The sequence below is a fragment of the Abrus precatorius genome, unplaced genomic scaffold (assembly GCF_003935025.1).
Source record: "Abrus precatorius isolate BTA unplaced genomic scaffold, Abrus_2018 Scaffold6, whole genome shotgun sequence".
Taxonomy (NCBI): Eukaryota; Viridiplantae; Streptophyta; class Magnoliopsida; order Fabales; family Fabaceae; genus Abrus; species Abrus precatorius.
This window is the reverse complement of record NW_020874406.1, coordinates 7483308-7502066: the sequence shown is the minus strand read 5'-3', so window position 1 is coordinate 7502066 and position 18759 is coordinate 7483308. Positions and strand designations below refer to the sequence as shown.

At 26.7% G+C, this 18759-nt stretch overlaps 1 protein-coding gene across 1 annotated transcript; it reads left to right on the top strand.

Annotated features, from left to right (window-relative positions):
• Positions 1-13030: 13030 nt before the first annotated feature.
• LOC113869516 (allene oxide synthase 3-like) lies at positions 13031-15883 on the top strand. The gene is made up of 2 exons (XM_027505873.1): positions 13031-13644; positions 15035-15883. Exons 1-2 carry the CDS (start codon positions 13051-13053, stop codon positions 15881-15883), a joined length of 1443 nt encoding a protein of 480 aa, XP_027361674.1. The 5' UTR covers positions 13031-13050.
• Positions 15884-18759: the final 2876 nt, after the last annotated feature.

Here is an 18759-nt window from a genome sequence, read left to right as displayed (position 1 = left end):
AAAATGAGTCTTAAGTATCGTCTACACAGATCTTATTTTCAATTACCACTTCATAATTTACCAATTAGTTGAGCCATACAATTCATTTGGAAGATTTGTAACATGTAAAAGTAAGAAATAAGAACAATAAAAGGTAACAAACTTGATGTAAAAACAGAGTATGAATTTTGTATTAAAAATACTATATGGACAATAGTTAGGAATCGCTTCACCAGATTTTTAATTGCAATATAATCATGTTCTGGACTCTTCAGAACTTTAATTGATTGATAATCAATTTCACTTCTTTAACCAAAGGACAATTCCTTACCTCATTGATCCTAATATCTAATTAAACCTCTCTAATTTCTTAGGTGAAATTCAATCAACTATTGCATTAAGTTCTAGAAATTATAGGATTACTAGATCATGATACTTATTCCTAAGATCTCAATAGACTAGGCATATGATTCAAAGCTGAGAAATAAACTTAATTTCCATTGATGAAAATTCCTCTAAGTTCAATTGAATGAAGGATTAGTTCACAAATGCATTAAGAATAGAATCACATACTCAATTCAATTAAAATCTCAAGATCCAAATCTAAAATTACATCACAATATAAAATCTGGATCCATAGATCCCTAACCAAAAAGATTTAGAACAACATTACAATGGAAGAAGGAGAAGTAAGAGAAGAAGAAGACAAAGAGCAGAAGACATCTTCCAAGACCCAATCTTCACCTTGATTCCTCTAGCAATGAAGCTTGAAAGTTGCTCCCAATCTCTCTCTCTAACTTTTCTTATAAGTTAAAATAGTTAAAAAGTAAAAAATAACAAAAATGAACTAAAGTCCTTTTTTTGAACTTCTAACTTCTATTTATAACGTTTTTCCTGCTTTTTGCACTTTCACGTATTAATCTATGAGGATTATAGTAGGAAAGGTCTTCTAGAAGCTTCTACAACTGAATTAGGAACTCAAATCGTCCAAAGTTGGCACTTAAAAGTGATTTTCAAAATTTTGTTACTTCTATATGAACACTTTAAGTGGTAAGAATGTCCATGCGCAAATGTTCTGTTACTTTTGATAGATGATTGCCGAGTCGCTATCAAAACAACTAAGTTTTCTAAAGATTTTGTAGTATAGAGCCAAACCTAGGTCGATTCACAGAGACACATTTTCAGTCAAATTCAATTTTAGGTTTTCTTTTTAAAAGTGTAAATAAGGTTTTTGGGGTTTTGAAAATTGTAATTAATCAAATTAAATTACGAACAGAATTAAAGTGAGTAAAAAAATGAATTAAGAAATATCAATCCACAAAATACCAATTACATGTAACTCTGACTATCACAGTATCTAAAGATTTAAATCCACGTTTGAACAATCACCCAATTCAATTATTAATTTAATCGAATAACATAATTGAATAGAGTTACGAATTAAATCAAATAATCATTTAACCTAATTCGCATTAATTATCAAATCAGAGCATCAATCGAGTCCTAATTTGAAATCTAACAACAGAAAAGTCAATCATGATCGCAATAAATAATTCTAAGATTAGAGAGAAAAAGAGGACAAACTCGGAGCAATTAGCGCAGAACTCAAGTCGAAACTACAACAATTGAATTCTGCGAATTAAACGAGAGGTTTAGCCTTCCATCCAAACACTTAACCCATGCAAGAATGAGAAAAGAACAAGAGAGTTCGAGAGAAAGCAAAAACAAGAATTCTTATTTCGGCCTAGTTTCAAAAGCTCAAAATGTCTAATCGCATGTGCAAACGCGCACCCTAATTTAGAATCTCATTAGTTTATTTATAGGTTCTAATTAAGGTAAACTAATTGGCCAAAATTTGGGCTTCAATAATATTTAAAAGTCCAAATACAATTATTAAATAACAAGGGTCTAAATGCAATTCCACAAAAAAATTCAGCAAATTTGCCTCAACTTCTAAAAATCATATAAAAATTGAAAATAACTCCAAATCAAGAGATCAATCTATGCATTTTAAACCCCTGGATGTGTAGAATCTAATACAACTGGAATCAACCAAAAATAATATATGTAGAAAAAGTAATGGCTAAAAGAGTAGTCAGAGATCAGAATTATCAAAAAATACGAAATTAAAACATTTATTTGTAATAGACCCAATTTATTCCAATAAGTAAAAAATGGTAAAAATTATAAAAATAAAGCATATTAAAAGTGTTTATAAATGAAAATAAAACTAGAAATCTAGACATAAAAATGTTTTATCAAGGTCTTTTTTTAGCCTAAACAAGGTGTATTTCTCAAACTTCTTCATCTTCCTTCAATTTAACAACTATATCTTCATTTTCAACATTCTTTTATTGGTATGCTTCAATAAGTTTCTTTCTTAATCTTCAATGGAAAAATTATTCCATATTATAAATCCATGCATCCGTTGTTTTCAAGTTGAGTTCAAAATTTATCTCATCATTCATCAACCACTTTCATAACAAACTAAAATCTCAAATCCCTGTACTTAAGATATTTCTCATGAAGAAATTTTTGTTAATCAAACAAGACCAATGACTAACATGTAACTTATAAAAATCATTTTGAAATCTAATATTTCAATGATTGCTTCTATGTATCCTTCAATACAATGGTGAAATCAGAGTTACATAGTTTTAAATAAAAATTTATTCAAAAAGTATTTGATTGGAAATGAAAAACCTTATTGAAAGATTTATTAAAATGAATTAAAATCCTTTGAGTGTGATAAAATGACTAGGTGAAAGATATATTTTTTTATTTCAAGTTTCATCTAAAAATATGATGAAAATTTTAATTTTAAGATTATATAATTTGTTAATAATAAAGAAATCTATACATTACTACTTTTAATTGTTATGTAAATTTAAAATTATTTAAACTTTTTTAGAAAAATGTAAAAAATATCGAGTATTTGAAACTAAAAATAAAATTTAAGATAATTCACTTCTACATGATACTTAGATAGTGTAACTAAATTTTTACTTTTACAATTTTATAATATCTTAATAATTAAATAATATATACATCGCTATTATAAACCATTGTGCGAATAAAAAATAGTAATTATTTATTTATTTTAAAACATAAGAGAGTTTATAATTAAGGATATTAATTTAAATTTTACTTTTAAAGTTAAATTTGTTTATTTTACTTTATCATAAAAATTATTCTTATATGTTTGAATTTATAATATATAAATAATAAAGTAATCTCTATGCATCATTCTTATTAATTATTATATAAAATATTTTTAAATAAATTACTTTTAAAATTAAAAAATATAAAAGAATCTTAATTTTTAAAATTAAAATCAAAGATAATTCACATACACGAAATATTAAATGGTGTCGCTGAACAAATAACCTTACAATTTTATGACATTTAATGAAGAGTAATTGATACATTACTAATATACATCATTATGTCAATTAAAGTGAATTAAAAAAATAAAATATAAGAAAATTTTAAAATGTTTGTTTGAGATCTTATCATAAAATAAACTTATTTATTTTATTTTATTTAAAAAAAAATAGAGATTTATAAGAGGAAAGATATTTTATATATATAATGAATTTTTAGAAACTCATGGTCCAGCGTACCTATTCTCATGTTTGCAAGATACATAAAAATTTAAACGATAAATTTTTATAAACAAACAATTTCTAAATTCTTAGATAATAAGATAATATGATCATAATTGAAAGGAATAAAACCTAGCATACCTAATTTCTCATATTCTCTTAACATTTTGTTATTTGATATTGCTACCCCGTTTAAAACATGAATTCTAAAAAGTGCAAGAATGTTGTAAAATTACAAAATACATTCAAGTATATTTTTGTAATAGTAATTTGAATTCAGCTCTGAAATATTAAGTTTTGCTTTCATATTATACTCAAATCCATATTTTCAATTATATCATAGTTTGGTTAAAATCATATATAAAATACATTTAATTTATAATTTATGTAAAAAAATGAGCAAATTAAAAACCTTTAAAACTTATTTTCATTATTTGAGAACCAATAATAAAAAAAATATATGGTATGTATTCTAAACCAATGAAAAAGCAAAAAGAGTGCTAGAAATAATTTTAAAAAAAATAGAAAAATCATACAAATGACACCGTTAAAAGATGATGCAATCTCAATCTTAATAAAAAAGAAAAAAAAATGTAGAGATACTTATTTATTACATATTCATTCAAAGCTTAAAAGAAGAGATAAAAGTCAAACAACAAAACATACTACTATTATTAAATGAATAAAAAAGGATAAATTAGGAGAACAATAAATTTACCAACTAGAGAGGGATATCAAAAAAATAAAGGTCAAAACTTTTTATAGAGCTAAGAGGAGCAATGATTTTCACAATTAAAGTGTGATGACAAGAAAAGTATTTACCTTTTCATCCTAAGAAAATACTTGGTTATTAAATTTCAACATTCTTTATTTGAGCATTAAGGCAATATATTTTGGATAATCCTACAAGAAAATGAGGTAGAGTACGTAGATGATGTCAATTTCTTTAAGAAAAGTGAAAGATCTCATTCTAGTATAGATTTGAATTTACTCTAGTTCGCATGAAAATTAGATGGTTTAATTTCACTTTCGCTTAAGTAAATTTAATTTGCTTAAGCTAATATAAAAAATTTTTGCAAAAATTACAAGAGATAAGAAAGGGAGCAAGTGAGGGTGTGTGTAAGGTTAGGAGAGTGGAAGGAGAGCTTGAGGAAGGGGAGCTTACAAGACGAGCAAGAAGGACTAAGGAAGGAGAAAGGGGAGGAGGGAGAGAGGGAAAAAGGAAGTTGATGGAAGAAAAAAAATATGAGAATTGGATGGAGAGAAGGGAGGTTGATATGAGGGAAAAAAAGAACCACAAGTAGATATGTGGGTGGGAAAGAAGAGCATGATGGAGGAAAAAAGAATAGAAAAAGATGGTAAAAGAGATAAAAATTATCAAAATAAAGAGAAATTTTTATTTCTTTTTAAGAGAATCTATATTTACTTAAATAAAAATAAAAATAAACTGTATATTTCTTCATAAATTAGACTAAATCTATTTCTTCTATTATTTGTGTGTTCTTTTAAGTATTTAATTTTTTTTTATTATGACGAGAAATAGATTTATTTAAACAAATTTTATGTAATTATTTTTATTATCTTTTATATTTGTAATTAAATATTTTTTTTAAACTAAACTAAAACTGAATGTTAAGTTTTACTATAGCTTAATAGAATATGTCCATTGTTTTAGTAAAAGAGAAAATTGTGGAGTGTGTGCTGGAGACTGTCAGATGATAAAGAGAATAAAAAACGAAAATGGGTTTGGGGTGTTGGTGTGGGTCCCGTGAGAGAGAGAAAGCAAGAGAGATGCTTTTGTGTGAATAGATGATGAGTGAGAAAAATTTATCCTATATATATATATATATATATATATATATATATATTATATATAATTAATATTTTTAAATTTTTTAAAAAATATTAGTCATACGTGAGATATAAAAATTATATATTTTATTGTATTTAATTTAAAAATATTGATAAACTAAATATTTTTACACCATCATTTAATCATTAATTATCATTTATTGTACTAACATTCAAATTTATTTTATTTAAAATAAATACATATAAATTATTATAATTATATATTTTTTTAATTTTGAAATTAATAAATCCTACACAGTGAAATTATTTATAGACTTATCATTACTGGATTATAAGAAAGAAATACCTTTCAAAGAAAATAATTTCATTATTTTTATTTTTGTTAATCAGAGGAGCTAAAAGCTCAGAAAAAAGACATTAAGAGGACTCTCTTAAGAGTCTAAAAACCAAAGTAATCAATACATAGATAAAGATACAAGAAAAGAGGGGTATCCTCTAGAATAAAAAAGGAACTAATTCCTCTAAACTTTTTTTTGGCTAATCTATCAGTACATTGGTTTATTTCTCTACAAATGTGGCTAAATTTGATAAATTTAATAGATTTTAAAATATTTTTAATCCCTTAAATCAAGGGGTACAAAGAGTGAAAACTAAATTGAACACTCAAAATAAAGGATAAGGCTTCCTTTGAGTCACTTTCCACCCAAAAAGCTTCAACACCTTTATGGATAACTAGTTTGATCCTCATGTAAATGCCCCATAACTCGGCTTCTAAAGGAGAACATGGGTCAAGTCTACCATAGAACCTAGCAATGAAAATTCCTTGAAAGTCCCTAAGAAGACCGCCACAAGTAGCAATTTCCTTTGCAATAGAAATTGAACCATCAACATTTAATTCCAAACATCTCTAGCAAAAGGACAGTCACGTAAAACATGCATGAAAGTTTTAGGAGCCTCATTACATCTAGAGTAGATTGAGTTATCTGTCATTCCTCTCCTGAACCGTTCCTCATTGGTAAGAAGCTTACCATGAGAAATTTTCCAAAAAAAGAACTTAATCTTAGGGGGACCATCCCACTTCTAAACTAATTTAAAAATATTCTTAGTTGGATAGTTGAAAAGAAATGATTTAGCAATAAGTTGATAAGTAGATTTCAGAGAGAAAGACCCATTACTAGTCAAGCTCTAGAATAGCAAATCCTGACCTTTAGAAGGGGGGGTCTAAGTTGAGCTATAAGATGATAAATACTATCAGGGAGTAAGGAAGACAACTTATCCCAATTCCAAACTCCCCTAGAAGAGAAAATGGCAACAAGTAAGTCAAGATCTAAATTAGGAAGAGTGTGAATAGTATATTTATGAAGATCCCCAATAAGAAGGATCCAATTATCAACCCAAAACTAACATCTAGGCCGTCACCTATGATCTAATTTAATCTTTGAGAAAAGGCCAAACAGCAGCTAAACTTTTCCAAAAAGGAGAATAATGCTGACCAAAACCAATATTAGGTCTTTGACCTACAGAAAACTTGTACTTACTTTTAACAACTTGGACCCATAAATCATTAGGAGAGGTAATAAGTCTCTAACATAATTTTATAAGATAAGCCTTATTAAGCACATGGAGATCTTTAAATCCAAGACCTCCATCTTTAGGTTTACAGATTTTATCCCAAGAAATTAAATGACACTTCCTACCTCCCAAAGATTCTCAAATAAATTTTTTACAAATGCTATTTATTTTATTACAAATAGCGGTAGGGATAGAATGCACTTGTATAATATAAAATGGAATGCTCATGAGGCAAGACTGAGCAAGAATGACCCTACCTGCAAGAAATAAAGAATTCATCTTCCAATGGGACAATTCCTTCTTAACTTTATCAATAAGAAAACTAAAATAATCGAAATCGTCCTACAGATCGAATTTTTGTCGGATGTTGCATTTTTTAATAAACATGTAAAATAAATATTATTTTTATTTTTATTCATTTTCAAATAATATAAACATAATTCAAATAATAAAACTTATTTTATTATATATAATTAACAAAATATTTATAAATATTTATTTTAACAAAATATAATTTAAATTAATATTTATTTTATTATATAAAAACATAAAACAAAAATATGCTACAGTAAAAGAGTCTATTTAGATAAATAATTAGGTGATTGATCTATTTGTGTATTTTTTTTTATTTTTTTAATAATTTTTCTGTAAAAATTTCATAAAACATAGCATAGTGACATAAGAAATAAACAAATAGATGAAAAATTTACAGGAAAACTTCTTCTATGTCATGTGTCCAAATAATTATATAGTCAATGGCCTAAATTTAAAATTTTAAATAAATTAGTAATTATAAAATAAATTATCAAATAGTTAATATTTTTAAAAATAATTACTACTTTATTTTAAAATTAGACACCTCACAGTATGATTAATTAGACACATGTAGAGTTTCAATTGCTTGATTATCACAGGGAGTTAAGTTAACATAGGAACCAAACCTTTCTAAAAGAAGAGTGACTGAAACTATTATTATTTTTCTACCATCCATTCCTTGCCATTTACTATTTTTCCAACACACTGTTTTAAGTATGCTTTTATTTTCAATTAAAATTATAAACAAGTTTACCTTTTAATTTAATAAATATGATTTTTATTTTTATAATTTTTAATAAAATTTCATTATCAACTAAAAAAAATGTTATTAACACTCCAAAATATCTTTAAAAATTTTAGACTATACACTACACTTGAAATGGACGTTCCCTGGCCTGCGCACATGGTTTAATTATCAGAATTGCTGGAGCTACTTTGGCTCGTATTACATCCATCGTTTTGTCCCTAAGGCCATGTGTCCATGTGACCTTTGATAGAAATTATTATTATTATTATTATTAGATTAAAATGGACACGTGCCTGGCCTGCACACGCGGAATTTTTAATTTTTGGTTGCGTTGGGATGTCATAATTAATAAATAAATTACTTATTTGAATTTTTTTTAAAAAAATACACTTTTAAAGTAAGGAGATAGTAATTTGTAGAGATATTATGTCAAAATAAGAATCACAAAATTATAATAAATCAATATGTATGATGTTAATTGTTAAATATTTTAATTTTTAAAATTTATAGTTAGTTTCCAAAATTTTTAACCATTTATCACTTTGATCTTTAAGGGCTGTCAGACGCGATAACAATATATGATAGGAATTTTTTTTATTTTAATCTATTTCTCACTAGCAGAATAATATAAGCCTGTTGTAAGTTTTTTTTTTTAATGTAAAATTTATTTTCTGAATTAAATAATATTGTATGACTCAATTTGAATAAGGTTGTTAATAAGTATTTCTAAAAATAAAATTAATGAAGTAATAAATTTTTTATAAATTTAAATAAATATATATAATATGTATAGAATATTTCTACTAATAGAATATTAATATAAAAATATTTACGTCCAGTATTTATTTTTTAATAATATTTTTTTATTATCTAAATTTATATTATTCATATATATAATATATGTGATTTGATTTATCTAATTTTTATTTTAAAAAATATTTTTTAATTAATTATAAATAACTTAATTTTATTTATATTGTTCGAACTGTATAAATATTTTTAAAAGTAAATGTAATAATGAATTGATAACTTAATTTTTATAAATTTAAATTCTTTTGTAATTTTTATTTTCATAAAAATATGTTATTTAATTTTTTAAAAATTTGAAGTATATAAATTTATTTTAATTTATAAAAAATATTTATTTTTCCTTACAAATATTTTTATCTAAAAAAATTCAAATTAAATCTATATCTTAATTATATTTACAAAATTTTTAACATATTTTTAAATATATATATATATATATATATATTCAATAAAATAAAATTTTATATTAATTTTATTCTATTATTTTGTAAGTCTCGTGTCGTACACGTCACGCGCTTATGTTCAGGGAAGTACTGAGCAGACGTCCGATAAAAGTTTTTTGACCGGGACATTAAGTTAAATCCTGAGAGTCTCTCCTTATTCTCCGTTGCTTGGGAAGTTCCTCAAAACACCTCGTATTCGCATCTCTATCCATCTTTGGCGTGCTGATGTCTTGTCACTCTCCCACTCTTCGCAGTACCTATCTTTTGGCAAAAACCAATGAAATTAGTGTGGTTTTTTTAAAAATACGGATAAAATTATGCAAATATGATTTATTTTACAAAACTTACTAATAAAGTTTTTATTTGTCAGAATTCTAGTAAAAATTAAAAGTCGTTAATGACAAAGTCTTAAAATTTAATTTAATTAAAATTTGTTATTAACAAAATTTTAAATTTAAAAAAATAGTTTGTCATCGTCATCAACAACTTTTGATGTATAAAAAATTAATAAATTTATAAAAATTGGTCATTAATAACTTTTAAACCTTAAAAATTAATAAAAATTTACTAAAAATTATCATTAGCATTTTTTAACAATACAAATTATTATTACATTATGATAAATATGTTATAATTTGTTATATTTACTAACTATTTATATCGAAATAAATATATTATATTATATTTTAAAAATTTATTTAAATATTAAAAATATGTTAATAAATTTAAAAAACTAATAAAATTTAATTTAATAATAATTTCTACTCGTATTAAATAATTTCAATTACTAATAAACATAATTTTTTCCAATTTCATCAAAATAATTATAAATATAACAAATTATTACATTTACATAAATATGTTATAATTTATTATATTTACTAACTAATTATACCAAAAAAAATATATTTAAGTTAATTTTTAAAATTTATAAAATTTAAAAATTATGTTAATAAATGTCAAAATAACTATTTACAAATATTTAACAATTTTGATTTATTAACAAAATTTATAACAATAATAATTTCTACTTAAAAATATGAATAAATGTGAATTTTTTCTAAAATACTCAAGATTATGGATATATTTAATAATTTTTTAATCAAAATCAAATTCTAAATAAATATAGAAATTAACAAAAGAATACTTACATTTAAATTATGAATATTTTTTTAAAACATGCTTTCTTGAAGTTGAATCTCTAACGAATTTTTTTAATATATTTTTTTATTCTAATTTAAAACTAATAATTTTTTCATTCAAATTTTTTTTCTTAGATTTATTTTTTCACCTTCGTCTACTTCAAAACACTCCTTCTCCCCTCTCCTACTATCTCAAACTTCTCTGTCTCTCTCTCTCCTTCCACACTTATGGCTGCACTATCTACCTTCAAGTTCAACAGTGAAAATGTAAATATTCTTGATGCAAAAATTGTCATTTGCAATTTTTTAGAAAACCATAGATTCCTGCCAAGTATATACATCTACAAAGACTACAATAAAAATGAAAGACTCCTTGACTTGGTTAAAGGTTGCCAATGACAAGTTTTAAGCACCCCCAACACTCATCAACTGCGTTTAGCTACTTGCAGAGGTGTTCAAGGCACAAAGGTAGCCAATTACAAATTTTTTGTCCTCCATCAAACTCAAAGTCACGTCAACGAAGTATCAGAAAATGCACCTTTGCTTCTACTTCATCAAAAACTTGTTAATAATGTTTTTTGAGACTTCATATTCATGTAATTTAGCAAAAGACATCATAGTTCTATAATTTTATTTTTTACTTACTATATTTAATTTATTATTTCATGAAATTAGTGTGGTTTTTTATATATAAAAATAAAAAATTTACATTTTAAAAAATTATAAAAATATGAGAATTTTTCAAAAATTATTAGTGCTGATTTTTATAAAAATTATAATATTTTTAAAATTTTTTTAAAAATTATTATTTTTAAAAAAGTGTTAGTAACACTTGTTTATTTTTAAATATTTGTATTATTTTTTAAAAATTCATCATTGGTAAATTTTGAATTTTTATAATTTTAATTATTTTTATTAAATAATTATCAGTACAAATTTTAAAACTTAATAATTTTAGTTATTTCATCAGTACTTATATCAATAATGGTTTTTAAACTTTATATTTCTATAATTTTTTTTAAAAAATCCTATTTTAATATAAATATTTTTCAAATTTCATATATAAAAAATTAAATCCAGTAGTGTTTTGGCCCATAATTCCCCTCATTCGGGATGGTATATTTGGGGATTTTGGACCCCGAATTCGGCGAAAATCAATTCTTGATCAGGCATTGTTTTGGGTATATATTTTCTTGGACATTATTTAATTTAAATTTTTAAGTTCTATTTAAAATTAAGAATACATGTACAATATTCTGGGAGCTTATTAATATATAGTAAACATTATTTAATATTTTGTTCTTCCTTTCTTTATTTTTAATCTGCTCGGCGATAGTTTTCACACTTTATCTTAGCCCAAAGGTGGGAGCAACATAGTTTTAATAGGAATGAAAACCGGTAGGGTTTTACTAAAATATTACATTGTTTAATATATGTTTTATAAAATCAAATTTAGACATATGTTTATAGGTGTAATAACTTCATTTTTTGTATCGTTATTAATTGAGTGTCTGCGTAGTTGTATTTAGATTCATTACTCCCATTTTATTTAATTTGGACATTATTTTTTACTATGTTTTTGTTTGACAAATTAACAAAATTTAAGTATTATTATAATACCAATATTATAGATAAAATTATTATATTAGAAGTAATTAAAAACAAAATAAATAACATAAATAATTTTTTAAGTAATTTAATTCTTAATTATAAAATAAATAAAGTTATTTTTTATTAATTAAAATTTATTTTATATTTTAAATATTATTTATAAAATATAATAAATATACCATAAAGATATAAATAAAGTCAAGTAATATAGTACTTATGTCAACGTACAGTTATAAAAAATTATAAATTAATATTTAGACTCAAATCTAAACTAATTTGGTATATCACTGTCTTATCTATTATAAATAATTTTTACAAATATTAATTTAATCTTAACCTAATTTTCATCCCTAGTTGCTTAAACAATGAAATGGAATGAAATGTATTTTAATGCTGGTGGCCCTTAGCGTTGCTAGCTAGCATCAACCTAATCATATATATTATGATTATATATTTAAATCGTTTTTCATATGCAAGCATAAACCAATTCCACTGCCTACTAATTGTCCTTTCCTGAATCGATTTTTTTATTTGAAACATCCGAAATTATATAATAATTTGTATATTATTATTATTAGATTGAGGGGTGCATGACCTTGTGGAAGAGGAGAGAATGACCAAGTGCTGAGAAACAGTGAAAAAGGAGAGAGGGCGATGGCAGCATTATTTTTAAAAATAAATAAATTTTTTTTTATAATTATTTGATTATGTGACAATGATGAATTAGATATCTTATTCTTATCTCTAACTCGTTAGACGTTTGAATTAATCCCACTTATCTTCATAGAGTGAAATAAATTTAAGTCTTCAAAATAAGTAACTGAAGAATTTGACCCGTCACTTAATTCGAAACTTGAAAAACAAAAACTTTCTTGAGGTTTATATAATTTATCTACACGCGTGAGGGACCAACTCCACCCTCAGTATATGGACTATAAAATAATGAGAGACTCCTTCTCAGACCAATCTTGTTCCTTTTGAGAGTTCATCCCATAACAGGCCAAACAAAATCCATGGCATCTTCAGACAGAGCGAAGCAACTCCCACTGAAACCAATCCCAGGAAGCTATGGCCTCCCATTCTTCGGAGCCATATGCGACAGACACAATTACTTCTATCACCAAGGCCGCGACAACTTCTTCGCCACGAAGATCCAAAACCTTCACTCCACCGTCATCCGAACAAACATGCCCCCTGGTCCCTTCATCTCCTCTGATCCACGTGTCATCGCCCTGTTGGACGGTGCCTCATTCCCCATCCTCTTCGACAACTCCAAGGTCGAAAAGCTCGACGTTCTCGATGGCACCTTCATGCCCTCCACTAAGTTCACCGGCGGTTACAGAGTCTGCGCCTACCTCGATACACAAGAACCCAAGCATTCTGTCATCAAAAGTTTTTTCCTCACCCTTCTCGCCGCGCGAAAGGACTCTTTTGTCCCTCTATTTCGTAGCTGTCTCCAGGACTCCTTCATTGAGATTGAGGACCAGTTGTCGGGGAAGAACGCCGAAGCGGACTTCAACGCCGTCCTCAGCGACGCTTCCTTCAACTTCATATTCCGCTTACTCTGCGATAACAAAAACCCTTCCCAAACCAACCTCGGTTCTCAGGTAGTATAAACTTTTTTCTTTTTTTTTTACATCAATTTTATTATTTATTATTTTGAAAACCATTTATGATTTACTAATACAAACTCGTGTCATGACAGTGGTGAAGCGTGATTAACGGATAATTTTTATTTAAGTAAAATATTAATTTATTTCATAAAATGATAAAACTTAGGTATGGTAAGTATTATTGCTCCGATAGTTTTTCATGATGTAAGAAATAAATTATGAGGGATGTGATCTATCAGAGCTGTCATTTTAAAAAAATAAATTATTCTTTGTATAAGCAATAATTGCTTATACAGATTGGCAAAAGGTACGTGAAAAGATATTGAATACATATAAAATTGTGAAATAAATAATAAAATCTATTTAATAACTTTTTAAAAGTTGTGTGGTGGAACTTGAAAACTACTTAAATAATTTAAAATAAAAAGACGTAATATTTTTTTAGTTTTTTAATAATACTAATAAAAAAGTATAAAAAAATTTAGTAATTAATATATCTTAAATTTATCATTTATTTTTTATAATAAAAATTAAAAAAATATTCTATTTTATTTTTTTATAAAAATGACTTGAGAAAGTATATTGTTATAAAATTTATATAAAAATTAATGAAATATAATTCAAGCAATTTATAAGAATTTTACGACAGAAAATACTCTATTAAACAGTTTTTGCAAATTAATATCCAAAGGATACAGAGTGAGTAATTAATTGATATATAAAAAAATTCATTAAAATTACGTGAAACATGTAAAATTATTACAAGAATTTATTAATTATTATTTTAATATTGAATATTTACTTTATTAAGATAATAAGATCAATCTTTAAAAATGGTAATTAGGGTTGATTTAGTTTAAAAATTATACAGTTATTCCATAATAATTAATTATGAGTTAACTTATATGTCATGCAGTAAGCGAGTTATGTAACTTTAATTTAATTCTTAGTTTCTGAACGTTAATTTTAGCTAGCATGTATCAATTAATTTGATACCTGGTATTAAAGATAAAATGAAGCATAAAGAATGACTAACGAATGGCAAAGGTGGGAATAAAAAATTAAAATAACACAGGCTTACAGATTTTAGTAAGTAATTTTTTTTCATAATTTTAAGGCTAATGTTCACTGGATTTCGTTTCAGAAATTGGAGTTGATATTTCCGCAACCTATTTTTTTTATTTAAATAATTAATAATAATAAAATTTTGTTAAAAAAATATTTATTATACTTTTATAATTTTAATATAATAACTGTATATTTTTTTATAAATTTTATTTATAAATACTTAAATTTAACACTAAAGACTGAGTTTAAAAAAAAACTTGTTTAAATTATTACGTATTATCTTCATTTCTTATTTCTAAATCCGTCTCCATTTCAGGGACCGAAGCTCTTTGACACGTGGTTGCTGTTGCAGCTGGTGCCACTTGCGACGCTTGGCCTCCCCAAAATCTTCAACTACATCGAAGACTTCTTGATCCGCACGCTCCCTTTCCCCGCGTGTTTCACAAAGTCCGGCTACAAGAAGCTCTACGAGGCCTTCAGAACCTCCGCAACAACGGTTCTCGACGAGGCCGAGAAAGCAGGCCTTAAACGAAGCGAAGCGTGCCACAACCTCGTTTTCATGGCGGGTTTCAATGCCTACGGTGGGTTGAAGAACCAGTTCCCAGTGGTTATGAAGTGGGTGGGACTGTGCGGCAAAAAGCTGCACGAGGAGCTCGCGAGTGAGATAAGGCGCGTGGTGAAGGAGGAAGGTGGGGTGACTGTGGGCGCGTTGGAGAGAATGATTCTGGTGAAGTCTGTGGTTTACGAAGTGTTGAGGATTGAGCCTACGGTGCCGTATCAGTACGCGCGGGCGAGGGAGGACTTGATAGTGCAAAGCCACGACGCGTCGTTTGAGGTGAAGAAAGGGGAGATGTTGTTCGGGTATCAACCCTTCGCGACCAAAGATTCTAGGATTTTCGAGGATGCTGAGGTTTTCATGCCACGTAGGTTTGTGGGAGAGGGTGAGAAGATGTTGAACCACGTGCTTTGGTCGAATGGGCGTGAAACTGAGGAACCTTCGGCGGGGAATAAACAGTGTCCAGGGAAGAATCTGGTGGTGTTGCTTTGTAGGTTGTTTTTGGTTGACTTGTTCTTGCGTTATGATACGTTTGAGTTGGAGTATAAGGCTTCTGCATTTGGTGCTGGCGTTGTCGTCAAGTCACTCACCAAGGCCTCCACCATCTAATCGCTTCATGTCTTGTGCTTTTCTTCAGAACTTGGTTATTACTTATCGTTGTAGAAAGGACGGAAATGAATAAGGATTCAATTTTTATTTTTAATAAATATTTCTTATATTTCATAATAATTCATTTTAAAATTAATATCTTAGTTTTGTTTATTTTAATAAATATTATGTAACCCTATTGTTACCTTCTGTTTATTTTCCAATCGCCAAGTTATCCCTTTTTGAAAATTATAGAGATTTAGAGTGCAAAGTGTTTCGTGCTATTTCTGCTGTGTTGAGTTGCCTTTTTCTACAAATGCATGTCATAGGATTTGAATACTGTACGGCTTCATACATAGTTGTTAAAATATACACTTCTTTGACTAACGGGATGAAACGTGCTTAATTTCCACCCCAATTATCAGCATTTTCACATTTTTAAACTGTATTAAATTCGAAAGTACCTGTGTAGATGAGATCATGATCGTGGCCATGGGTAATGCATTGTTTATAGATTCATTGCTTCTTGGTACATCTGTTAAAGATAAGGAGTATGTTGAAAGAAACAAAACTATAGACTTCATCAAACATTATCATTATTATGGGTTTTCTTATGGAAATAAATATAAGCGGACAAAAATTACAATAATGTTTTATATGAATAATTCAAGTTAGTTATTAAATCATGTCTTATATCACTAACTCAAGTAGTTATATAAATCACGCCTCCAGGTCACCGCACGTTGTCGTACTGCGTGCCCATTGTATATGGACGGTCAAGGGGGTGGCTTTTGCAAATTTTGAAATAATTTCAGTTATCAGAAAGTAAAGATGACGAATCTTCATCAGTTTTATCAAGGTTGAAAATGTAAAACTCGGGGAAGATATATGAGGTTCCATATATATGATAAATTTTTATCGATAAATATTTATAAAACTAAACAATAAAGTTAATTAATTTTTTTATAAATTAAAATTAAGTTATACTTTTTTTAAAATTACTGACATTCTTTTTATTAGTTATTTTTTACTTATAAAAAGAGCTTTATTTATTTTGTGTATCAATTTTTTTCCTATGAAATTTTATCCAAATTATACTTATATTACCTGTGAGTCGTTTTGAGAAGTCATATTGCTTATTTAACATTAATTAGGTGATTAATATTCTAATGATCTCGCATTATATACTGAATTACAAATATTAAATGCTAATGTTCAACTATAATGTAGAAAAGGAAAGGCAGAGGGAGCACCACAAGGGGGGTAGACCTAGAGGTTTGGTTTGTCTTTATGAATGCCCTGTGACCGGCAACGAGACCAAAACCCACCACCTTGGCCCTGTATCACGCAATGGAACCGTGTAGAGTGGCTTGTAGGCATGTGACAAATGGTAAATTTTATTTTTTAAATAAATTTTGTATATTGAATAAACCATTATTTTAAAAATAAGTTTCACAGGCTGTTCAGATGAAATTATTTAAAATGTTGAGATGTGTCAAAATCTTTTGGGGATTTTGTGCCATTTTTTAAGTAAATGATTGCTTGGGTTTTAATATTTTTTTTTTAAAAATATTATGCTTCGTCAAATGAAAAAAAGTTTCGAATGTGACGTGACATGTTATGCTTGGGATTTTGATAATTAATTTTAAAAACTTATTAAAAAATCAATTAGCCCAGGTATTTTACTCTTTTCGTGAAATGTTCGTCCCTCATGGAGCACGGGGTCTGTATTACCGTATAAAATATTCCGAACACCCCGAGTGGCCTGTTTGAGCAGTAGGAGCTTGAGTTTTTACTATTGTAAGTCTTCAATCTTTATGCTTTGCCGTTCTTTTCATAACTGCACGACAATTAAGTAATTACGATACAAGATATATAAATCATTAATATTAAAATATTTTAATTTTAAATTTATAATTTAAATTTAGTTTTACAAAACTTATTTTAACCTGAATTTCTTTAAGGTTACTTTAGTAATTATAAAAAACAAGATATTAACCTGATTATTATATAATAATTATTATAAAATAAGTAAAATTTTCATTTATTTATTTAATCTGGTTATTTATGTAAGTGTATATATATATATATATATATATATATATATATAGTTCATATTTTTTTTATTTTGTTTCACTAAATTATATTTAATATTTCATTTTAGTTTGTTGAGAAAACATACAACTGCATTATTTTTAAGTGATATCAAGCTTATTAATATCTTCTTAATTGATCTATAACATACAATAATATTAATTTAGATTATTTAAAATTATATCATGGATTTAATGTATCATATTTTTTTTTTCAAGTATCACATTTTATTAAGGATAAATTTAGAGTACAAATGATACTTTAATCCGTTACAGTTCTAAAGGAAATTAACAATACATGTCAAGGAATCATTAATCCAATTCACATATATAATTAATCTTTATAAAGGTCCTGCTGCAAGTTACTTCTAAGATACATATTCCATACATTTGGTCCAAGCTTTGATCCCTTTGTATAATTAGATCGAGTCTGTAATTTGGAGTCATGTTTCTTTCTCCTTACCTTGCGAAGTGCACTTCTAACATTAATTCTTTCTTGCATTACCACTTCAACAACAACATTAGATTGAAAAAAATCTAGTTTTTGACTCAATATGTGATTAGTATCGTCTGAACCATGAAAAGGTCCAATAATCAGGCTATCAAATTCGCCCATAAACTTTTTTTGTGCCACATTCTTGCTTCCTGTTGGTCCCTTATCATCAACACTCAATTGCCATAATCCTTCGTCAACTCCCATATCCCACCAATTCCCTTCTCATAAATTTTGACCAGCAAAGACACACCTTGGTCAGCCTCCTTTTCAAACGCATCTTCACTCAATCGCACAACATTTACATTATT